The 25,816-nt window shown below is 45.7% G+C and overlaps 1 protein-coding gene across 3 annotated transcripts in view; it reads right to left on the bottom strand.

Annotated features, from left to right (window-relative positions):
- plxna4 (plexin A4) overlaps positions 1-25,816 on the bottom strand; it is a 701,383-nt gene that overhangs the window by 69,592 nt on the left and 605,975 nt on the right. For all 3 annotated transcript variants that reach the window (XM_041202720.1, XM_041202719.1, XM_041202718.1), the window contains exons 19-22: positions 24,860-25,006; positions 22,731-22,965; positions 19,026-19,168; positions 2,298-2,566 (exon numbers count right to left, since the gene is read on the bottom strand). In XM_041202720.1, the coding sequence (XP_041058654.1) occupies positions 2,298-2,566; positions 19,026-19,168; positions 22,731-22,965; positions 24,860-25,006 (794 nt within the window). The remainder of the gene's footprint in view (positions 1-2,297; positions 2,567-19,025; positions 19,169-22,730; positions 22,966-24,859; positions 25,007-25,816) is intronic.

Below are 25,816 nucleotides of genomic sequence, written 5' to 3'. Positions count from 1 at the left end.
CCCAGGCCCTCTGCCGCTCTGAGCAAGCTTTCAGCATTTGGAAGCCAGACAAGGAGCCTTGATTTACTGTTTCATTGCATCACTCCTGAAAGAGCTGTGGTGGTACATTATAGACACTGGCCTGAAGGAGATCTGATCAGCAGCCAGCAAATACCCAGCCCCTCTAAGCACAGGTAGCAGTGAGGCAGAATGCGGAGATGTGTGCGTTCACCAGCACACCCACTGGTCACTTCTGCAGCTCCCATCGATTGTGAATCTGATGAAGGCTTGCTCCCTTGAATGGACGCGAGGCACAGGCGGGGAGCCCGACTCACTGCTCTGCACTTCGTACTGACTTCCTGCTGCCCAGCAGCAGGGGTCCAAAGAGGAGGAGACAGAGCACGTCACAGCCCCGCACCACACCACAGAGCAGGCCTCATCACTCTCTGCCGCTCACAGCCACCAGCTCAGGTACTGGCATTGCATGTACCCTGGACACCATGAGGAAGTGGAATCAGCACATGGTGAATCACCAGGCATGAGTGGGCTGCAGCCAGGCCAAAGGGAAAGGATGGTTTGTTTGCCAGTTCACCAGAGGGCGAGGTGGCAGACAAGCTCTGCTGCAGAGAACTCAGATGAGCCTGTATGGGAGAGAACGGGGACGCACGCTGAGATGCTGTGTGCATTGGCTGGTCTGCCAGACAACTTGCTGCCTCTGTCAAGGAGCATGGGGGAGTCCAACACCAAGTTGACAGAGGGTATTGTGGAGAGGCTGCCCTCTCCACAGCCTCTGCTCCATCTCTCCATTTTGCTGCAGAGCCCAAGGCACTGTATCTGCTGCCCTCCCTGCCTACTTCAGCCTTCTTGTGGAAGGGTCACTAAATCCTTTGCCCAGCAGTGCTCACTGACAAATCCAGGAACCCACCAAAACACTTCCAAACACACTCCAGGTGATCTCCAGGCACTTTACAAAAATGCCAAAGCTCTTAAAGATCAGCTTACCTTCAATTTGGCCCTTTAAGTAGCTCTAATCAGCTTAACAATCATTGCTTCCAAAGTGATGCACAAATTCGTGGCCTGGACCAGGGTGCTGTTCAAAATAACTGGCCACTGTTCAAAATGCCAGTAAGACAGCTAAATGAAGTTGAAGAATCAGCAAGGGGCTGCTCCTCCAATCACAGGTCATTACTCCTCTGCGCTTGCTGTGGATAGGTTCACTAGTGAGCCTATCAGTAGCACATGTGGGAGAGAAGCAGTCTCTGATTGGTCGAAATTGCTGTGCAGCCCGGGGCGGGGGGGGGAGAGAAGGTGCAAATGAGGTAGCCTGGCCTTGCCTCAGCTGATTGGGCTCTGTGATCTCAGGACAGCCTTCACAGGCTTCCAACGCATGCTGGGGTCACTGGTATGAGTGCCCTTCTCAAAGAATTGGTGCTACGCAGGCTGGCAGCGGTGAGTGAAATGGCACGAGAGCTCCATAGCGCAGGTGAATTTCATACCCCATAGGTTTGGTGCTGCTGATCTTGATGCAACTCATATGGCAGCAAGAGGAGACACTTTTTTGACAGAGATAGCAGTTATTACTGGCAGGAAGCAAGGCATCTGCTCAGAGATAATACTGTGCAAGGAAGTACAAACATTGGCTGAAGATTTGTATGGACTTGAAGTCCAAGTATATCCTTTTTCAACTTCATTTGCCTGCCTTTTCAACATTGCTCTCTCTCTAATTGTCTCTTAGGAGCAATATAAACAGTCTGTTGAGTAAAAATATTCTGCTTGCGTTCCCTTTTAACTCTTCACTCCTAAGCTTGTGTCCCCTACTGTTTGAACACTTCACCTTTGTGGGGAGCTGGTGGCGTAGTCGCATTGTCACTGGGTAACCCAGGGTAATGTTCAGGGGGCCCCAGGTTCAAATCCCACCACAGCAGATGGTGGAATTTGAATTCAATAAATATCTGGGGTTAAAGGTCTAATGATGACCATGAAACAATTGTCATAAAAAAAACCCATCTGGGTCACTAATGTCCTTTTAGGGAAGGAAATCTGCCACCCTTACCTGGTCTGGCCTACATGTGACTCCAGACCCACAGAAATATGGCTGATTCGTAAAAATGCCCTCTGAACAAGGGCAGTTAGGGATGGGCAATAAATGCTGACCAAGCCAGTGATGCCAACATGCCATGAACAAAATAAAAAAAAACAATGATTCCCAATAAGAATTTTTTTCTCTTACTGATCGGCCGTTTTTGTGAATATTCCAACTGTAATTCTGGGATCTGAATTTTAAAACCGAGCTGGTAATCCAATCTGCAATATCTTACCTCCTCAGCAGAAGTTTGGGATGGTTCTTGCTCTCCAGGTTCTTGTCAATAAGGTCAGAAAGCAGCTGCTTCAAGACATCGGTGGCGTACTCCAGCTTAGTCTGAAGGACGGTCATGATGAGTGAAGCCACATTTCCTCGGTCCCTCATGGAGAAACTCCGCTGGGACTCCAGTGTCCGGATGAAGGTCAGTAAGAACACTTTGTTGTTGATGAGCTGCCCAAACAGCGTCAAGCCCTTCTCCACCCGCTCTTGTCTATAGCCGGGAACCTTTGGGGAAAGCAAAGATCGAATCAATAATCAGGGACACAAAGCAATGGTCAGCAAGCCCTTCTCGTCTTGTTCACCCTCACCTCTCCCCAACCACTGCCAGCCCAATAGCCTGACATTGGTACATGGGGACTGTTGTTTCTAACAATATATACATCTGTACCATTAGATCAGGCTTGGCCAACCCATGTTCCGGATTGTAGCCCCTGAAGCTATTCAATGTGCTCCACAGAGCCACTGTTCAAGATGCCAGTAAGACAGCTAAATGAAGTTGAAGATTCAGCAAGGGGCTGCTCCTCCAATCACAGGTCATTACTCCCCTGCGCTTGCTGTGGATAGGGTCACTAGTGAGCCTATTAGTAGCACATGTGGGGGAGAAGCAGTCTCTGATTGGTTGAAGTTGCTGCAGGGCCCAGGGGCAGAAGGTGCATGGGGGCTGTGGAGGGAGAGAGAGGATACTGGACCAGGGAGAGAGGCTGCAGGGTGAAGAGACTCATGACCAGGGGAGTGTGTGAGAGAGAAAGGGAGAGAGTGTTTTTTTACTGTATTCTTTTATGGTATGTGGGGATCGCTGGCAAGGCCAGGATTTCTTGCTCACCCCTAATTGCCCTTGAACTAGCTTACTAGGCCATTTAAGAGGGCAATTAAGAGTCAACCACATTGCTGTGGGCCTGGAGTCACATTTAAGCCAGACCAGGTAAGGGTGGTAGATTTCCTTCCCTAAAAGGCTTTAACAATGCCAGATGGGTTTTTATGACAAGCAATGATAATTTCATGGTCACCAATACTGAGACAAGCTTCAATTCCAGGTTTTATTAATTGAATTTAAATTTCACCAGCTGCCATGGTAATTTGAACCCATGTTTCCTAGGCCTCTGGATTCCCAGGCCAGTGAGATCGCCACTACACCACCATCTCCCCCAAGTCAGCGAATGTATGAGAGGGAGAGAGTGAGTGAGAGTATATGAGAGAGGGAGAGAGTGAGTGAGAGTATGTGTGAGAGGGAGAGAGCGAGTGAGAGTATGTGTGAGAGGGAGAGAGCGAGTGAGAGTATGTGTGAGAGGGAGAGAGCGAGTGAGAGTATGTGTGAGAGGGAGAGAGTGAGTGAGAGTATGTGTGAGAGGGAGAGAGTGAGTGAGAGTATGTGTGAGAGGGAGAGAGTGAGTGAGAGTATATGTGAGAGGGAGAGATTGAGAGTATATGTGAGAGGGAGAGATTGAGAGTATATGTGAGAGGGAAAGAGTGAGTGAGAGTATGTGAGAGAGAGTGAGTGAGAGTATGTGTGAGGAAGAGAGTGAGTGAGTGTATATGTGAGAGGGAGAGAGCGAGTGAAAGTATGTGTGTGAGGGAGAGAGTGAGTGAGTGTATATGTGAGAGGGAGAGAGTGAGTGAGAGTATGTGTGAGGGAAAAAGTGAGTGACAGTATGTGTGAGAGGGAGAGAGTGAGTGAGAGTATGTGTGAGATGGAAAGAGTGAGTGAGAGTATGTGTGAGACGGAGAGAGTGAGTGAGAGTGTATGTGAGAGGGAGAGAGTGAGTGAGTGTATATGTGAGAGGGAGAGAGTGAGTGAGAGTATGTGTGAGGGAAAAAGTGAGTGACAGTATGTGTGAGAGGGAGAGAGCGAGTGAGAGTATGTGTGAGAGGGAAAGAGTGAGTGAGAGTATGTGTGAGAGGGAGAGAGAGTATGTGTGAGAGGGAGAGAGTGAGTGAGAGTGTGTGAGAGGGAAAGAGTGAGTGAGAGTATGTGTGAGAGGGAAAGAGTGAGTGAGAGTATGTGTGAGAGGGAAAGAGTGAGTGAGACTATGTGTGAGACGGAGACAGTGAGTGAGAGTATGTGAGAGATGGAGAGAGTGAGTGAGAGTATGTGAGAGATGGAGAGAGTGAGTGAGTGTGTGTGTGTGAGGGAGAGAGTGAGTGAGAGTATGTGTGAGGGAGAGAGTGAGTGAGAGTGTGTGTGAGAGGGAGAGAGTGAGTGAGAGTGTGTGTGAGAGGGAGAGAGTGAGTGAGAGTATGTGTGAGATTGAGAGTGAGAGTATGAAAGAATGTAAAGAGAGTGTGCGTTTGAGAGAGTGTGTGCGTGTACTTGTGTGGGTGTCTGGCTCATTCCCAGTCTCAGGATTCTCAGTCACCCTCATCCCCACACACCCACACACCAACACAAAGTCATACCCATTCTCACAGTGGGTGAGGGTGAGTGAGCAAACACCCTTGAGACAGGGAGTGAGCCGGCACACCCACATTCATCCTCTTACAGTCTGATGGTAATTTTTATTAATTAATCTTTTTTATTATTATTATTAATTTATTGCTTTGACATTACTTTGGTTCTTTCTCAGCAAGTTGTTTATTTTCTTCATACTCAACATTTTTGAGTGAGGTTGGACAAGCCTATCTATCTATACATGCTACTGTAGATGCAACGTATGCAAAAGGTAGAACGTGGAAACCAGTGTTAAAATCTGAGAAAATTCATTTACAAAAAGAAAACAATCAGACTTGTTGAGTGTCATCAACCCTAAAGATTGAGAAAATTATCTCTATGTTTCATAATGAGTTGGTGTATCGAAGAAAACAAGAAGCTGTCGAGACAGGAGCAGATTGTTAAGGCCCAATAATTCGCCATGATGCTTTTCACCACATCCCCTCAGTCCTTTCCATCTCTGAGAAATATCTGATGGTTTCAAATACACGTCCACTGATTCACGCTGTCCAAGGTCTGGCCAATAGTTTCAGAAAGCATCTGTTTTCAGATATCGATGGAGTAGTCAATGGGATTGTTATCCCTTCAAGGTTGCAGGTCAGAGGCTGGAAAGTCTGTGGTGAGTAACTCATCTCCTGACTCACCAAAGCTTGCCCCCCATCTACAAGGTACAAGTCATGAGTGTAACGGAATACTCTCCATTTGCCTGGATGAAGGCAACTCCAACAATGCTCAAGAAGCTTGACACAGTCCAGAACAAAGCAGCCAGCTTGATCGGCGCTTCATCCACCATCTTAAACATTCATTTCCTCCACCATCACAACCTCTAGCACCTAGAACATCAAGGGCAGCAGGTGCATGGGAACACCACTACCTGTAGGTTCCCTACAAAGTCCAGAATGGTCCTGAAGTTCAGAATTACCAGAATAGGTGAGGGATTTTATCTACAAGGTTAGGTTGGAGAAGCTGGGGCTGTTCTCTTTTGAGCAATGGGGTTTGAGGAGAGATTTGATAGAGATGTACAAGGAATGGCAGGTTTTGGCAGGGTAAACGAAGAAAAGCTGTTTCCATTAGCAGATAGTACAAGGACTGGGGGACACAGATTTTAGGTTTTGGGCAAGAGATGTTGGGAGGTGGGGGGGAATGGGAGGGGTGGGGGGGTGAATGCGGAGGGGATGTGAGGGTGAATCTTTTTACGCAGCGAGTGTTAATTGCATGAAACTCGCTCCTTACAACGGCAGTGGAAGCAGAGGTGATGAATGATTTCCAAAGGTAATTGGACGGACACTTGAGGGAAATAAACTTACTTAGGGTTTGGGGGACAAAGTGGGGGAATGGGACTGACTGGATTGCTCTACAGAGAACCAGCACAGACTTGGGCTGAATGGCCTCCTTCCACATCATAATCTCTCTAAGGCTTTAAGTCACAAACCTTTCTGAATTGGGAATATAACGTTCTTCTGTCATTGTCTCTGGGTCAAAATCCTGGAGCTCTGCAGTAACAGCACTGCAGGAGTATTTCCATCACACAAACCTAAGCAGTTCAAGAAGGCAGCTCACTGTCGCCTTCTCAAGGGCAATTAGGGATGGGCGATAACTGCTGGCCTAGCCAGAAACACCCACATCCCATGAATGAATAAGAGAAAAAGACATGGCCCTACAGTCTCATGTATTCAGTGATCGATTTCCTGGATGCTGTGTGAGTAAACCAGGAGAAAAATCATTGGGGCCTTAAAAAGAATTGTCTTTACTTTTTTTGAAAGTTTATGGTTTATTGGTTATAAAAATATTGGAGGTGGCGAAAGGTCATGTGGTGAAACCCTTGCGCTCGAGTTTTGTTTGAAGGACTCTTATGATTTATGGAGCAACGTTTATTTTGCTTGGTTCAATGGCCTTCCCTGCTAACTTACTTCATAACTCAATTATCACAGAACCGCAGGATGAGGCCATTCAGCCCAACATGCCTTTGCTGGCTCTTTGAAAAAGTTATGCAATAAGTCTCATTCCCCTGGCCTTTCCCCTTGGCCCAGCAATTTCTCCACTTTCAAGACTTCAATTCCCTATTGAATGTTATTATTGAATCTGCTTCCATCACCCTTTCAGGCAGCGCATTCCAGATCAGAACAACTCATGATGTAAATGAAACTCTCATCTCACTTCTGGCTCCTCCACAGTCACAGCAATAATGAGAAGGAAAATATGATAAAGGTGTGTTGCATGTCAAAATTAATTTTTCTTTCTGTGAATTATCTCCGAGTTTCTCTAGATGTTCTGCCCACTATGTGCACGGATTTCTAATGCTGCACTCTCATCTCATGGCCCGTGTGAGGGCACCTTTTGGGCTGAAAACAGCTGTGGTGATTGCTTGAGAACAATCCCTACTGCCACAAAGTTCACAACCACTTTGAAGCAGTTTCAATTTCCTTCAAAGTGCCTGAGCAAAGCTACCATCAATGCAAAATATTAACAGACACACTTCTCTTTAGAATTTGACAAAGATGACATTACCCTTTTAATATTTTGTATGTGCATTCTTGACCTCATCAAGCACTCAAGTGGTTGTGATGAGTTACAAGCAGAGTACATCTCTCTGCAATCTGCTCCAAAGACCGATTTTCAGCTCTAACCCAGCGCATTGTGAAATTCTTCAATCTCGTACAATGCTCTCTCTCTTTGCCCATATCCATAAGGAAACACACCAAGTGTGTTTATACTCCTTTCTCGAGATCGACAAGGCCATTCGGTGCTTGCTAGCACAGCCGTCAAAGGCGTCCTGTCCCGATCACAACTGTTTCTTAAACGAACCCAGTATTTTTTTCTCTCCACTAACCTGTCCAAAAGACCATTCCAAATATCCATCATTCTATGTGAGCAAGAACCTTTTTGACACCAGCCCAGATCTTGCCTTTTGCTGGTTTGAACATCCCCCTCCTTGTCATTCTTTAATTTGTAGTCATGCTCCAGGTTTCTGCACTATTTCCTGTCATAGATATGTCTACTGAAGCTCCCATTAGTCACTTCCTCTCTGAGCCACCACAATTTGACGTAGGGGCCTTAAAGTCAACAGACGAAGAGACACTTTCCTCACATCAGCCTGGGTCAGATTTGAATGCACATCCCAGAGGAAGACCAGAGACCAGAGACCAATCCCTTGAACCACCCTTTGAAGACCTTTGATGTTACTTACAGAGTCAGAGTGTTGAATGAAAGCAGTTACTTAGTTTTATGCACTTGCTCAAGTAGGGAATTCAGTGAGGGGCAAGTTGAAAAAGACTAACATTAGCTACATAATACCTTATTAAGAGCTTCCTACAATGCCTGAGGCAGCAGTGCAAGCTGGAGCTGTGGAATTTAAATTGAGCTCGATTCCCTTTCGAAATGCTTGGCAAGAATTCCCCCCCATCCCCCCCCACCCCCCGCCCCCTTTATAGCCTCATTAACAAGCTGACAGCTTGTGACTTTTAAAGCCATTTTCTGTGGTAAATAAAACAAAGAATTATCTTTATAGAAGTGAAGTAGTTTATAAATAATTACACGCCATACTCTCTACTTTGGTGGAAGAATCCTGCGTAGAAAGCCCAAGGCAAAATATATCACAGAAACTTTTATTGCCAATCTTGTCTGACTACAGTCAATTAGGAAAGCAATTCAGAAATGGACAGTATCTGGGCCCTCATTTGACTCTGCAGTTGTACGGGTGATTTGGTTCAGAGACCGGAAATAGTGAAGTGCTGAAACTGATTTACAGTGACAGCACCCAAAACGCACCAGACTGTCACTCAAAACTATCCCAACCGACAGTTTTCCCCAGTCGGTTGTGGCTTGCTGATTTAGAGAAAGAAATGATGGGTTTAATCTGAGATTAAAAACAGAAAGTGCTGGAAAATCATGGAGTGGATTAGTGGCAGCATCCTGCCTCAGATACAGACACCTCAGACGGAAGCCTTGTCCCACCAGGTCTCATCAGTTGGTGAGGCTGATTAGCTTTAATTAGAGTACGGGGTCCAGTTTTGATCTCCTCACATTGTGAGCAATTTTACACAGAATTGCATAGAACCTCGAGCGCAGAAACAGGCCGATCAGCCCAAGCAGTCCGTGCTGGTGTTTATACTCCACACAAGGCTCCTCCCACCCCTCTTCATCTCATCCCATCAGCATATCCTGCTATTCCTTTCTCTCTCCCTCATGTGTCTATCTAACTTCCCCTTAAATGCATCCATGCTGTTCATCTCAACTATGTCTTGTAACAGCAAGTTCCACATTCTAGTCACTCGCCAGGTCAAGAAATATCTCCCAAATTCCCCATTGTATTTATTAGTGACTATTTAATATTTGCGATCCATAATTGTTGTCTCCCTCATAAATATAAAATAGAACTTGCATTTATATAGTGTTTTTCACAACCACCAGATGCCCCAAAAAGCTTTTCAGCCGCAGAATTACATTTTTGAAGTGTTGTCACTGTTATAATGTAGGAAACACGTGCACAGCAAGCTCCCACAAACAGCAATGTGCTAATGCCCAGATAATCTGTTTCTGGCCAAGACACTGGAAAAAAACTCCCCTGCTCTTTTATGGTGCCGTGGGATCTTTAACATTCACCCGAGAGAGGAGACAGGGCCTCGGTTTAATGTCTCGCCTGTAAGGTGGCACCTCCGACATTGTCGTGTTACACTGGGGTGTCAACCTAGAGTTTATGCTCAACCCCTGGAGTGGGACTTGAACCCACGCCTTCTGACTAAGAGTGCTCCCAGGCATCGCTGGAATTCCACGATTGAAAGATCTTTTCTACATCTACCATATCAAAACCCTTCATAACTTCAAGGCCTGGATTAGGTCACCCCTCAGCCTTCACTTTTCTGTAAAAAATAGCTCCAGACTGTTAAGCCTTTCATGATAAAATTTCCTCCCAGATCTGGTATCATGCTTATGATTTTTTTTTGCACTTTCTCCAGTGCTTTTTTTTAATATTATAACCAGAACTGTGAACAGCAATCAGGTGTGGTCTAACCTTTTGAGGTTTTGGAAAGGGTGCAGATGAGGGTCCCAATTCTCAGTTTGAAGGATCCGAGGCACCAACCAAGATAGGCTCAAAAACATGGGATACTTTAGGGAAGTGCAGATTTGGGGCTGTTTTGATTGAGATTTAGAAGATTATGAAGGAGATAAGATTATGTTTGTGTAGACAGTTCATTTCAACTAAGGAAGTTAAGGGTCACAATGTCAAGATACGTAAGGCCAGAATAATATCAGATACAGAAGGTAGTTCCATTCCAAGGGAATAATGGGCCTGTGGGACAGCTGCCAGCCTGTGCACTGAACCTGGATTTGTGGAAATCCTCTAAGTAAGAACTAGCCCTGTTTTTAGCTGGGGCAGAGGTCACCTCATACAGAAACAGGTACCATATAATGACAATCTGGGCCAGAGTGGTCTCCTGGATTAGTTTCGAATATCTAAGGGGATAGGAGAGGAATTTTCCTGACTTTGTTTCCGTTAGCAGCTGCCCGTGTCTAAACTTGCACCAAGTCCCGTTCTCCTATCGCCCCTGTGCTTATTGACCTATGTTGGCTCCCGGTCAAGCAATGACTTGACTTTAATTTCTCAACTTTGTTTTAAAATCCCTCCATACCCGGCCTTGCCCCTCCCTATCTCTGTGACCTTCTCCAGCCCCATAACCCTCCGAGATATCTGTGTTCCTCTAATTCTGGCCTCCTGACCCTCCGTCAATGGAGGCCATGCCTTCAGATGCTTAGGTGCTAAACTCTGAAATTCCTTCCCAGCACCTCTACCTCCCTTCCTTCCTTTAAGACACTGCTTAAAACCTATCTCTTTGACCAAACTTTTGATCATTTGACTGAATAGTTCCTTTGCAGCTCGGTGTCATATTTTGTTTTAAAATGTTCCTGTTGAGTGGGTGTTTATTTACATTAAAATGCCATATATACGTAAGTTGTTGCTGTTAGCTCACCTGGAATTTTGTTTGCTTTTTCTTGCCTCCTCCCGGAGATTAGATCATTTCCAGCAGGGCTAAGCAACTTCTGCATTCTGATGTACAAAACATCACACTTGTATGGGATAGGCTGGATGAACCAGAGGGTCTCCAGCTTGTCACATAAGAAATAGGAGCATTAGTAGGCCATTCAGCCCTTCGAGCTGGCTCCACCATTCAATGATATCATGGCTGATGTTCTACTTCAACACCCTTTTCCTGGATGAACCCATGTATCCCTTGATGTTTTTAATATGTAGAAATTTAACTATCTCTGTCTTGAACATAAGACTGAGCCTCCCCAGCCCTGTGGGGCAGAGAATTCCAAAGATTCTCCATCCTCTGATTGAAGAAATCCCTCCTCATCTGAGTCCTAAATGACCTGCCCCTTATTCTGAGATGGTGCCCCCTGGTTCTAGAACCCCCGGCCAGGGGGGGCGTCCTTCCGGCATCTACCCAGTCAAGCCCCGTAAGAATTTTGTATGTTTGAATGAGATCACATCTCATTCTTATAAGGTCCAGAGAATAAAGGCCCAGTCTATTTCATCATTCCTCACCGGACAATTCCTCCATCCCAGGAACTTATTTGGTGAACTTTCATTGCACTCCCTCTATGGCAAATATATCTTTCCTTAGGTAAGGAGACCAAATCTGCACACAATATTCCAGGTGCAGTCTCACCAAGGCTCTATATGTTTGCAGTAAGGCATCTTTACTCTTATACTCAAATCCTCTTACAATAAAGGCCAACATACCATTTGCCTTCTTAATTGCTTGCTGCCTGTTTAACCATTAACAGCTCCCTGGTGTTATGCAGACCAGATAATGGGGATTGATAATTGTATTACCAAAGACCAACTAAGTTCCAATCCCCCAGGGTTAGGTAAGTCCCCTTATGGTGCATCATCCCTGGAGGAGGCCCCCCTTTCTCCTTCACTTCCTGCATGAGCTGATTGTGTATTTTCACCATCTTTTTATGATTGTGGAATCTGTTCCATTGGAAAGTCAAAGGTTAAAATTGCATTCTCTTCATGTGGTGATGCTATTATGGACAAAAGAAAGGTCTTATTGTTAACTGGACCCTGCAGCGCCATTTGGAGTAGAAATATCAAGCCCAAACTAGACATAAAAGGGCTTTCAGAACAAAGATTGCCTTGAAATATAAGGCAAGACTTGCATTTATATGACATTCATGACCACAGCATGTCCCGAGGCTCTTTACAGCCAATAAAGTACTTCTTTTGAAGTATAGTTACTGTTGTAATGTAGGAAACATGGCAGCCAATTTATACATAGCAGGCTCTTACAAATAGCAATATGACAACAGGAACATAGGAAAGGGGCAGTAGGTCATTCAGCCCTCAAGTCTGTTCCACCATTCAATGAAATAATTGTCGATCAATATCTTAATTCTATCCACTTGGCTTAACTCCTTATCCTTTAATATCTTTGGCTAAGCAGATCTATCGATCATAGACGTAAACTTATGAATTGAGCTAGCATCGCTGCTTTTAGTGGGGAGTGTGTTCCACAACTCTACCGCCCATTGAACCAAGAAGTGTTTCCTAGCGTATCTCGTAAGGCTGCGTTTGCTGTACGTGCAGTCATATGTGTGGCCACCATCTTTCTAGGGGGCGTTGGGCAGCAGGGGGCACTGGCCTTGGGATTGGGAATATTACTGCGCTGGCAGTATCAAGTTACTGGTGCTTGTAAAGTAACTTCGACAATACAAAATATACATGAAAACCTCAATCCTTCAAACCTAGCATTGTTGATATGGTTGGCATAAAAACGCCAACAGAAAACTTATACACCTAAAGATCAGAAAGCATATCATTGGTTTACGTTACTCCATCATTTGAATTGTCATTCAACTTGGAATCATGTGAAAAGTGTTTTTCCAATAAGAAACCAATAATTCAGTGAAAAATGAACTGACTCAAAAAAATTAAGTCGGAGCTGCCGCTGGGAATTTCTTTAGTGTGATCAAAAGGAAACGGTAAACTTAACAATAGTGCAGTACAAAAGATCACAATGATTTACCCTTGCGAGTTTTTATGCCCTGTTGGTGACCATCTTGTGGAGTTGCAGGAATTAGTGATCTTGTAAGTGGCCTGGCTCTGATTTTAAATTCTATGCCCTTGTCCAGATAACCTGTTGTTTTTTTAAATGATGGTGTCAGGATACTGGGAGGAATTCACCTGTTCTTTGAAATAGTGCTGTGGGATGTTAAGCCTCAAATTGAGCTGGCTCTCAGTTTAACCCCTCGCCCCAAAGACAGCACCTCTGACAGTGCAGCATTCTATCAGTACTAACCCTCTGACAGTGCAGCATTCTATCAGTACTAACCCTCTGACAGTGCAGCATTCTCTCAGTACTAACCCTCTGACAGTGCAGCATTCTCTCAGCACTAACCCTCTGACAGTGCAGCATTCTCTCAGTACTAACCCTCTGACAGTGCAGCATTCTCTCAGTACTAACCCTCTGACAGTGCAGCATTCTCTCAGTACTGCTCTGAAGCATCAGCCTAGATTTTCTACTCAAGTCTCTGAAGTGAGACTTGAACCAGGATCTTTTGGCTAACGACTGAGTCATGACTGACAGTGTAGGACATCTGTTGAAACTAATTTTGCTTACATTTATCTCACCAATATGGCTGCTTCCTAGATCACAAAGTGAGTGCTGTACATGCAACTTGAGATTTCAATAGTGTGTCCTAGTGATAACTAACTATCACTCATTACACGGGCAAAACAGTACAATTATGGTTCTTCCCCCGCAACCCTTACTGGTGTTTGCTTTTCCTTGTCTACAGCTGGCGGCTGGTGCTAGGGGCAGGGTTTCACCGAGTTCAGTAACTCTCTGGCACCGAGTTAAGCCACAAAGCCTATGGAATTCTGTCCCAGCCTGAGTTGCGATCTGAACGTGTGAGCCAGGGACAAGAGGCTGCCATTTAGTTGAATTACATAAAATTTCCAGCACAGAAACAGGCCATTCAGCCTATGCTTCACATGAGCTTCCTCCACCACTCTTCGTCTAACCCTACAGCTTCTAACCCTTTCTCCAACATGCGTGCAGCTAGCTTCCCCCAAATGCATCTATGTTTTACGCCAGTTCTATGTTCCAATCACTCTCTGAGTAAAGAAATTTCTCCTGAATTCCCTTATTAGTGACAATTTTAAATTTATGGTCCCTGGTTTTGGACTCACCTACAACTCGAAACATCTTCCCTGTCTTTACTCTATCAAACCCCTTGAGAATTTTGAAGACCTCTATCAGCCTCCTCTTCTCAACCAGAGCAGGGGTGATCAGGACTCAGCTCAATGTCCACACACAAACACTTTCCCAGCAGGGGGATCTGGACATTGATCAGGAGTGGAGACCCAAGACGATGCTTCCACTTTCTATCTTGAGTAGCACCAAGACCCAGGCTGAGGCCGCCTAACACAATCCAGAGCAGTAACTCATATGGCTCAATACAATACCAGAGTTACCATACCCTGAGACATTAGAGGAGGGTATACAGGGGGAGATGGTGGCATGGTGGTAATGTCATTGAATTAATAACCCAGAAGCTCAGGCTAAAGGTGTGTGGGTTTAAATCCTACCATGGCAGCTGGTGGAATTTAAATTCAATTAATATATCCAGAATAAAAAAACTAGTGTAACAGTGAACATAAAACTATCATTGATTGATGTAAAGACCCATCTGGTTCACTAATGTCCCTTTAGGGGAGGAAATCTGCTGTCCTTACCTGGTCTGGCCTACAAATGAGTCCAGACCCAGAGCAATGTGGCTAACTCTTAACTTCCCCCTGAAATATTCAATTCAAGGACAATCAGGGATAGGCAACAAATGGGCCAGAATGCCTACACCCCTTTAAAGAATAAAGGGAAAAAAATTCACAACAGCAGCTACTTGCATTTATATAGCACCTTTAACATTCCAAGGAACGTTATCAAACTAAATTTGACAACGAGCCACGTAAGGAGATATAGGGACAGGTGACTAAAATTTTGAGCAAAGTTTTAAGAAGCATCTTAAAGAAGGAGACAGAACTATAGAAGTGAGGAAGTTTGGGGAAGTAATTCCAGAGCTAAGGGCCTAAAGGCACAGCCATCAGTGTTGGTGCAAAGGGAATCACTGATGCATAAGAGGCCAGATTTGAAGCAGCACAGATATATCAGGGGGTTGTGGGGCTGGAGGAATTTACAGGGATAAAGAGGGGAGAGGGTGAGTTCCTCATTATGTCTTACAGAGCCTTGTTCTGCAAGATGTGAAGCCTGGTTTTTGCATTAAAGCTTGCCTTCAATAGTAACCTTCAAAAGGGAATCTGGCAAAAACTTGAAGGATAAAAAAAATTGCAGTTATGGGAAATGCAGAGGGAGGAAGGCCAACTGAATCGCTCTTTGAAAGAGCCAGCACAGACGCAATGGGCTGAATAGCCTCCTTCTGCATTGTATCATCCTGCAATTTTATCAACTGGAAACATGGCTTCCACTTTTACGATAAATTGGTGCTTCACTGGACGGAGCAACAAAATATTGAACGAGAACAAAAAATAATGGGAAGGTAAGCAGTGAGCTAATTTTATGAAGTCTTTAATATTTATCAGACTATTTGATTTAACTAATGCTAGAAATAGAAAGGGGACCATGACTGGACATAGAACGAGGGTGACGTGAAGGCAATCTGTGAAGCTATGAATAATGGTCAAGTTAAGTGGGTCTGCCGCTTGCTGGGTAATGTGCTTAGCTGCCAGGAGCCGTGATCCTGGGCTGCTTAAAGGCATCCAAATGACAGGAAATAAATAGACTGCAAAGGAGGAAATTGGTTCTCTTGGGTAGTATACAGTTTACAGCCTCTTTATCAAACCCACTAAAACAAGGATGATTATATTTCACACCTCATACTATTTTTTCTCAAGCTTCCCTTCAAAAGCCATACAGATAGTTGGCTACCCTGCCTCAAAGTCTCTGCCCATCCAGTCTGGAACAATCTAGCAGCCGCACCGAAAGATACCCATTTAACAAGTTTCTTTTCTGTTATCAACTCTTCCCCCACCACCCCACGGCACAGTTAGAAGGTTACGCATTCAAGTCCCGCTCCAGAGGCTCCAGCCATTTCTGATTTTGTTTCCTATAAAGTCAGCAAAGAGTATGAACAATGTCTCTGATTTCCATTTTCCATCAGGAAATTGGATAGGATAGAGGAATCTCATCTCCAAAATGCTGCTAAAACACCATGGACTGTAACTTCCGATGGAGTGGCAATTGAGTCGGATTGTCACTCTGCTCGAAGGTTCTTATCTTGAAATCTAGCCAACCTTATCACGACCGAACTTCCAACTCAAGCGGGGGATATCTGGGCAGTGCGGCACGTCCCCGGGGTCCAGTGTTGAGGGCTGTAGAGTTGAAGGTAAGTAAGCCTTGCCCCCTTTTTTACAGCACTAGCTGCTGTAAACCAGCTAAGTTTAAGGGTCCAGCCAGGTTTAAAGGTCTTTGCCAAGTGTGTAAGGTAAGTGGGTAGGATTTGGGGGCAGAGTGAGGGGTCGAGGGGGGAATCAGACTTTGGGGGGGAGAGGAGTTTGGTGTCCGGTCTTGCCGGGCCTTGGTTTTGCGGTGAGGGAGTGGTGCGGTGGGAGTTGGGTTGGGTTGGGCTTTTTGGGTGAGGTGGTTGGGGGGTGGGGGTGGAGGGGAGTGGGTCAGGTCGGGTCAAGCCAGTCCTTGGGGGTTGGGGTCGGGTTGGGTTGGACGTGTGGGTGTAGTTGGGGGCTGTGGCGGGGGCGGGGGGTGAGTCTTGTTTGTGGGGGGGGAGGGGGAAGTTGCGTGGGGAGGGAGAGCCCTGTGGGGAAGTGGGGGGTGGGGGGCCCTGGTGGAAGGAGGAGCCCCATGGGGCTGGGGGGAAGTCCTGTGGGAAAGGGTAGGGGAAGTAGTCAGGGATGATGGGATTCCCTTGGGGGCTAGGTGAGAGTCTGTTCAATTTCTGTAAGACAGCCAGAACCATCCGACGTTTGCGATTTAAATCGCAGTTTTTGGATAGTTCATAGTGCAGGGCAATTGCCCAAAGGAAGCTTGCACTTGGGCAATTGCCGTGCAATCCTTACCTGGGAGCTTCAGGGGAGTGGGGGTTGGGGGGGGTTCCCTGGCACACCTTTGGGGTATCCCCCAGATACGATACGCTGCAGCTTGGAAGTTACGGCTGCATCTAATCTGAAGCGAGTTTGATCCGTTTGTTCACCATAGGTTAGAGGACCTAATTACAAACAGGTGTAAACACGCAGCGTGACGGACAAAACAACAGTAAAATACCTGGACCTTATGTAATGTGTCATTTAGCCAACCTCGATCACGAGCCAAAGCTTCAGGAAGACATATTAAAAAGAAATGCGTCGCTAAGGGTCAAAGTGAGAGGCTCCTGGTCTCACCTATGAATGTTTGATTTATTGAGTCCCAGTTCACAACTTGGCACAGCGACCATGACTGTTGTACCATCTGCGCGGTGGGCGACTTCAGAGATACTTACAGGGCTGCAGCAAAAATGCTTTTCATATCATGTTGGAATTTTCTTTTCAGTTGCACGTTGTTGGAGTACATGGAGATGGAATTGCACCCATCTTAATCCTGCCGACTCATTTCTTTCCTGCCTCTGTTCAGTATGGGCATTTTTTTTTATTTTTACAGAAAAAGTTTTCCAGCACCTTACCCAACTCTTCATGCTTGAGCCAAAACAGCAAGTCTCAATGGGCTCTTTGACCATGGGAGTGATCACAGCCAAGCCCAGCAATTTTAATTCCATGCACTAATTACCAAGTGGGAATTTTGGCTGCTTTTTCCCCCCTACTGAGATCTCTCAGCTCCTCCACACTCCCTGAGTTCCTCAGCATTTAGGAAACTCTGGTCTCTTTCTTGGGCTCAAACTGAATGCCCTCATACTTCCCAGTTTTGCCCACTCGCTGAATCTATTGACTAACATAGTGTCGTCATCAAACTTGGGTATATGGCTCTCCGCTCTTTCATCCAAGCCATTTGACTGTTGAACTTCCCCAAAGGGAACCACCGCTGGGATTGCCAGATCTGGTTTTCAGTGCATTTAACCAACTGAGCTCTCTGAGGGAGATACGCCATTAAATGGCGTAGGGGAAGGAGCAGAGGGTCGTATGCCCAGGTTTGCTGACAACACTAAAGATTGACCTCCCCTGATCCCACAACTGCAGGCCAGAGGAGGCGAGAAATTTCTGTCAGCGATGTTACTTTGCAAACGTTTCATGTGCTTCTGTCACAGCCCCTGCCAGGGGTGTCAGCATGTTTTAAATGTGACTAATTTAAACCATACTAGACACCGAGCCCAAGGCTGTCATCTACATTACAGATTAAAATTATTCTTGAAAACCCTTGAGCTGTAGTTTTGCTGTCAAGATACAACATGACAGTTACATAACACCCTCAATTAGACTAAGAATTCAATTCCAAATATCCATTATCTATAGAATGCATTTCTTTTTTCTCCTTCTGCCTCGTGGCTGTTCCCTTCATCTCTCGTCTGACATCACAGCAGCCACTCTTGATTCTGAATTCGAAGGTAGCAGGTACAGATTCCAATCCCACTTCTTCAGCACAAAATCTAGGCTGACGGTGCATCGCAGTACTGAAGGACTGCTGCACTGTCAGAAATGCCATCCTTCTCTTGAGATGTTAAACCAAGACCTGCGTCTGTCCTCTTGGGTGAATGTAATTTGATGGAGAGTAGGGGAGTTCTCCCCTATGTCCTGGCATAATTTATCCCCCAATAAGCGACCCAAAACTAGATTATCTGGTCACTATCACTTTGCTGTTTATGGGAGCTTGCTATGCACAAAGTGGTTACCTCATTTCCTTTATCAGTGACTATACTTCAAAAGTACTCCGTTGACTGCAAAGCACTTTGGGACCTCCTGAGATTGTGATAGACAGTTGATAAATGCAAATCTCTCTTTTGGGTCTCGTTTTGTCTTTCACGTTTCCCTCCCTCCCATTTCTCTTTGCTCCCATCTCCCCATTTCTCTCCCTCTCTCTTGCTCGCTGCACTTCCCTCCACTCCCTTCTTCCCTCCTTTCTCCCGTTTCTTATCTAGGACTGTGGAAGATAGCAGCAGAGAAGGACGTCACTCCAGCTCACTGTGCCTGACACAGGTTTCAATGCTAAGAGGGCCTAAGCCAAATTCCAGGCTTTTAGGGAGGCCCGTCAGACCTGAACTATCTGCTTGTTCCTGCTACCAGTATCCCCTTACCTCCAACTCTCGGAGAACGGGATGGTCTTCGATTCCTGGGAAGAGAACTCGCATGGTATAGGCCCGGTAATCTAGGAAGGGGATCCCTGTACCGTCTAAATCACTGGTCAGCTCATTGATATCAGTCTGAAGCTCTGCAAAGGCTGCCAAAGAGAAATATTTTAGAGTTAAAAGGGCTCAGCAAGAAACACAGGCAGCCCTATTAATTACACAGCCATTAACGAAATGAACACCACAATGAAACATGCTGATAGGATAATGATGGCTTGTCTACTAAAAGTAAATAGAAATTATTATTTTATTTTAGACTAACCCGTCAGGTTCTAACAGTCTGAGGACTGTGCCAAAGATCATGAATATCAGGAGTCACAGCTTTTTGGATCCACCCTACTTCTTACAGTTTTCACTGGAATGCAGGAACAGGAAGACCTGGCGCTCAGCGTACGTTAATCTTCAACAGTGTCAGGGCGAGTTGATGGGTCCGGTCGGTAGGAATTATGGACAGAACCTTCGGTCCCACGGGCGGGCACGCGGCCTGACCTGAACGGGAGTGAAATAGCGCGCAATGGTGTCGGCCGAGGGTCCTGACATCATCGCGCACTCTCGTGATCTTTCGGTCGGCGCAGCAGCTGGTGCCCGCCGACAATTAAGAGGCCTCTGAAGGCCATTAAGCAATTAATTAAGTTGCATTTCTCGCTGCCCGCTCAACCATTCGATTGGCGGGCGGGTGAATAGCCGGAAGGCCTTTGCATTCTGTACGAAACCTCATCCGTGGGCAGGATGAGGTTTCCGACGGTTACTGAAGAAAACAATCAAAAAATTTTAACATCGTTTTTTTACATTTCCCTCTTCATGTGACGGAGTCACATGTGGGGACATGTTTATATCATTTGGAAAATGTTCATTCTTGTCTTTGTAATCCTTCAGCTCCCTGAGGCGTCTCTGTGCCTTCAGGGAGTTTTCAGTGCGCGCTCTCTCCCACCCCACCACACGCAAGCACAGACCTCAGCGCTCGCACTCCTCCCGCCCCCATCCCAGCAGCGCTGAGGCTCTTGGGATGCTAATTGGCCAGCCAGCGTGAAATTATGGTCGGAGCTCGATCGCAATCCGTTTTGCGGCCGTTCCCGTGCCCGTCTGCTGTGCCCACCCAAGGGCAAATCCTGCCCCATGGGTTTCCTTGGGCTTTATTTGATAGACAAACAGAGTAGAAAACAAGAATTTTATGGCTAAGCCGAAACCTGAAGGAGGGCAGCTGCGACAGTGCAGCACTCCCTCTAGTGAGTCTGGATCATGTTTTAAGTCTCTCTGGAGTGGGACTGGAGCCTGGAGCTTCTGATTAAGAGGCAGGCGTAACATATGGATATCTGTGATAAAAATCATAGAATGATACAGCACAGATGGAGGCCATTCAGCCCATTGTGACCGTGCCAGCTCTTTGTTAGAGCTATCGAATTAGTCGCGTTCCCCTGTTCTTTCACAATTACTGTAAGCTCTTCCAGTAGTTATTCAATTTCTTTTTGAAAGTTTTTATTGAATCTGCTTCCACCACCCTTTCAGGCAGCCTATTCCAAGAACTCACTGTGCCAAAATGTCTTCCCTCATGTTGCCTCTAGATTGTTTGTCAATCGCCTTAATCTGTGTTTTTTCTTATTCTTTCATGGGATGTGGACATCTCCGAAAGGGCCAGCATTTATTGCGGTCGTGGGTTTGGAAGGTGCTGCCTAAGTAGCCTTGGTGAGTTGCTGCAGTGCATCTTCTATATAGTACACATTGCTGCCACTGTGCATTGGTGGTGGAGCGAGTGAATATTTAAGTTGGTGCATGGGGTGTCAATCGTGGAGGCTGCTTTTTCCTGGATGATGTCGAGCTTCTTGAATGTTGTTCGAGCCACACTTATCCAGGCAAGTGGAGAGTATTCCATCACACGCCTGACTCCTGCCTTGTAGATGGTGGACAGGCTTTGGGGAGTTAGGAAGCAAGTGACTCGCCTCAGAAATGCCAACCTCTGACCTGCTGGTGTAGCCACAGTATTTATATGGATAGTCCAGTTCAGTTTCTGGTCAATGGTAACCCCAGGGTGCTGTTAGTGGGGAATTCAGTGATGGTAATGCCATTGAATGTCATTTAGGGGCGATGGTTACACTCTATGGTTGGATATGGTCCTCTCCTGGCACTTGTGTGTTATGAATGTTACTTTCCACCTATCAGCCTAAGCCTGAATATTGTCCAGGTCTTGCTGCATATGGATACAGACTGCTTCAGTATCTGAGGAGTTTTGAATGATGCTGAACATTGTGCAATCATAGGTGAGCATCCCCACTTCTGACGTTATGATGGAAGGAAGGTCATTGCTGAAGCAACTGAAGATGGTTGGGCCTAGGGCACAACCCTGTGGAAGTCCTGCAGTGATGTCCTGGAGCTGAGATGACTGACCTTCAATAACCAACCATCTTCTTTTGTGCTATGCATGACTCCAACCAGTGGAGAGATTTCCCCCTGATTCCCATTAACTTTGCCAGGGGCCCTTTTGCTAGGGGCCCTTGATGCCATATTCGGTCAAATGCTGCCTTGATGTCAAGGGCAGTCACTCTCACCTCCTCTCTTGAGTTCAGCTCTTTTGTCCATGTTTGGACCAAGGCTGTAATGAGGTCAGGAGCTGTGTAGCCCTGGTGGAACGCAAACTGAGCATCAGTGAGCAGGTTATTGTTGTGTAAGTGCCGCTTGAAGTGCTGTCGATGACACCTTCCATCACTTTGCTCATGATTGAGAGTAGACTGATGGGGCAGAAATTGGCCAGGCTGGATTTGCCCTGCTTTTTGCAGATTCGACACACCTGGGCAATTTTCCATATTGCCAGGTAGACACCAGTGTCGTAGCTGTACTGGAACAGCTTGGCTAAGGGCCATGGCTAGTTCTGGAGCACAAGTCTTCAGTACTATTACCAGGATGTTGTCAGGGCCCATAGGCTTAGCACTGTCCAGTGCATTCAGCCATTTCTTGATATTACATGGAGTGAATTGAATTGGCTGAAGACTGGCATCTGTGATGCTCGGGACCTCAGGAGGAGGCCGAGATGAGTCCTTTGTCCTTTCGTCACTGATTATTCTGTTTATGGAAACAGTTTATCATTATTTCCTTTATCAAAACTGTTCAGGATTCTGAACACTCTCATCAAATCTCTTCTCAATCTTCAATGCTCGGAGGGTGCACATACAGCCTCAGGTCTGTTCCTGCACCCCATCAAAACCACATCAATTAGTGTATTTTACCTCTCCTCATTCTTCTTATCAAAGCATATCACTTTATCCTTCTTTGTGTTAACTTTAATCGGCCATGAATTTGCCCACTTCACCAGCCTATGTCTTCCTGAGGTCCTTTTCTCTTTGCCTCATTGGTTATTACATTTCTGAGCTTTGTATCTGCAAACTTTGAAATTATGCCCTTTTTATTCAAATGCAGGTTATTAATATATATCAGAATGAACAGTGGTCCTTAACCCAGCCCCTGGGGAACACTGTTGGATACTTCCTTGCACTAAATGGTCCTTTTGCTCAACCTGAGTTTTTCATTAAGTTTGAAGGAGCTGTGTTATAGTTAGTTTGTAATGGCAGAGTGTGCCTTCTACCAAGAGTACTGAACAACCATATTGATTGCATTCTTAAGGACACTGGAAGAGTCTAAAGTTGAGGCGACTGCACAATTTACCTTCTTTACATTCCAGGGCTACCCGTGACTCCAGGTTATCCATCTGCATCTGTAGCCTCTTCAGCGTCAAATCGCTTTCCCGAGATTTCCTCTTATAGGCGATTAGTACCACAATAATGAAGATGATGAGAAGACCCCCAGCTGCGCCGATGCTGATTATGGCTGGGAAGCTCAGCGGGCTGTCTGGGAAAATGTGCACTGTGCCAGGGGAATACTCCAGGCCTCCAACCCGCGCCTGGAAGGGAAGAAGTCGGTTCATTATTTTGAACACAGGCCAGCAAGGAACAGACCCACCTCAAGGAGAAGAACGGTGGTGGGCAGTGAGCAAAACAAAGGAGCGAAACGATGGTCAATGATTCTATAATAACTAAATGGATAGGTAGAGATGGAAAGACAAACAGAGGGGAAGAGCTGGATAATGGAAATAAAGTTATATTAAGCAAAAAGAAACTAGATGCACAAACAAATAACAGAGAGTTATATGCACTCTTCACTGTTAAATCATTTTGGGGAACATAGCACACATTAAACCAAATTTCTGTCTCCTACTGCCTCACTCAATCACTGTGTGAAACTGTTATAAAATCCTGCTGCAGCTAATAACGTTCCTTGAATTATTCCATTATATAAATAATTAGCATTGAATGTATTTATCATATTATATTACTGTAAAAACGTTGCATTTAATGTCCTGTAATTGATGGCATTTAACCTCAGGGTCCGTCAGTAAAAATAAATCTAACCACTTTGTCTCTGGCAGTTTATCTGACCATCAATCACCGCATCCACCTCTACTTCTCTATAGTACGAGAGTGGTGAATTGCCTAGATAATTCTGTCTGCGTGGATATTAGTTGTCTGAGCCTCTCTATCTGACTGTTCTTCTATCTATGTACTAATTTCCAGCACAGAAGCAGGCCATTCAGCCCAAGTCATTCATGCTATTGTTCATGCTCTACACGGAGTTTTTCCCACCTGATATCACCTCACCCTATCACTGCCTCCTTCTATTCCTTTCTCCCTCATGTGCTCTTCCTTAATTTCCCTTAAATGCATATATGCCATTCACCTCAACCACTCCCTGGAGGACAAAAGTGGCAGCGAGTTCCACATTCTAACCACGCTCTGAGTCAAGAAATTCCTCTTGAATTTGCCATTGGGTTTATGGGTGACGATGTTATATTTTTGTCCTCTTGGTCAGCCACACGATCAGAAACACTTTCTCAACATCTGTTCTATCAGAGCAGAAGATAACTTTTTGTCCCCACCTCCGTTTCCACGTCCGTATCTCCTCACCAGACACCACACCAACCTCAGCATCCCCCCCTCTACTTTGAAAAGGTGGCATCAAAGAACAACTCACATTAAAACAAAGACACAGGCTGCATAGCAGACACTCAGCAACAACAAAGCAACGACAGCCAGCTGGCAATGTAGAGATCGTGCCACACAGTTTTCAATGTAGAAAGCTTCAGGAGTCGAGCAGCCTGAAGCCCTCCTTTGCTTTCCCACCCACTACACCACCACCAACCCACTTTGTGGGCAATGAACGTACGTGGGTTAAAAACTCACTGGGTCTTTTTTTTTTAATGTTGTTGGCAGGCTTCTCATCACCTCGATCAAAGGCGTTATCTGGGACCAGCCCTACGGCATTTCACGCAGGTACCCACTCTCCGGGTGGGAACTTATTCAGTGAGCAGACTATTTCATTCTGAGAGACTTCACAACCAAGCCTGACTCAGCACCAATTCCCAAAGATCTCTCTGGATGTCAATCAGGAGCCGGGAATTCTAGCTAACATTCCCTGCCACTTCCCCAACATCATCCAGCTCCTCGCCCAGCCTTACAACACCGAGACCATGTGGATTGTTCCTTTGCTGCACTGACTCTGCTGAGGAATCAGATCTGGGGGCTACTTGCTCTGTATGATTCAGTTACTCAATCTGACGGCTTTCATGGCAGCACAGTAACAGAAATAGAGATTATAACAAACGCACAAAGTGAAATCTCACTAATGGCCAGAATACTCTAGACCAGAAAATGTTGATACCTCTCAGTCACAAGATATGGTACATGAATAACCAACTAAACCATAAAATTCAGTCTCTGCTGGTATAAACCCCTACTCACCAGTACTCTGTGCCGTCCGGTAAGATTTGGAGACTCGCAAAGGAGCTGAGTGTCCGACACTGTAACGGTACATGGTTTCTCTCCAATCAGCACCGTGTAATTCAGCTTCATGTTACCAGCGGCAACGGAAGGGATGAGGTTCCGGCCCTGTGATTTGAAAAGAAAACAAAGCAGAAAAAAAACAACAATTGAGGCCAAGGTTCAAACTCTCTGGGGTGTACAGTCTGTCACTTTGCAACCGCCTTGCATTGAAAGTGAGTCTCAAGTGTGTCAACAGCTGACTGGACCGAGCCCAGTAGACAATGTGGACACTGTGCCACACAGTTTTCTTTCCTAGGTACCTTCCTCAGTGTTTTTTTCCTCCCACAGTCCATCAGCTTTTAAGACCTAGGCTGGGACACCCAGCCCGGACAGCAATGTAGAAGATGTCATCAGTCTGGTTTGCAGCACAGTGAGGATTCAGAGCACAAAGCTCATCTTCTGTCCCTCTATATTCAACCAAGCTTTTGCGCCATAGTGGTTATGTTACTGGACTGGTAATCCAGAGGCCCAGACTAATGCTCCAGAGTTATGAGTTTAAATCCCACCATAGCAGCTGGGGAGAATTCAAATTCAATTAATAAATACATCTGGAAAAAAATGCCAGTCTTATTAATATTGTTCAGGAAACCACTGGATTGTTGTAAAAACCCATCTGGTTCACTAATGTCCTTTGGGGAGTGGGGTGGGGTGGTCTGGCTTACATGTGACTCCAGACTCACAGTTGACTCCTAACTGTCCTCTGAAATGGCCTAGTAAGCCACTCAGTGGTACCTAATCACTACATTAAAAAAGCACCATGGGAGTACCTATGCCAGATGGACTATCAGCCATTCAAGGTGGCAATTCACCACCACGTTCTGAAGAGCAATTAGGGATGGGCAATAAGAGCTAGCCTTGCCAGCGACGCCCACATCC

The sequence above is a fragment of the Carcharodon carcharias genome, chromosome 13 (genome assembly GCF_017639515.1).
Source record: "Carcharodon carcharias isolate sCarCar2 chromosome 13, sCarCar2.pri, whole genome shotgun sequence".
In the NCBI taxonomy this organism is placed as follows: domain Eukaryota; kingdom Metazoa; phylum Chordata; class Chondrichthyes; order Lamniformes; family Lamnidae; genus Carcharodon; species Carcharodon carcharias.
This window is presented reverse-complemented; position numbering and strand designations above follow the sequence as displayed.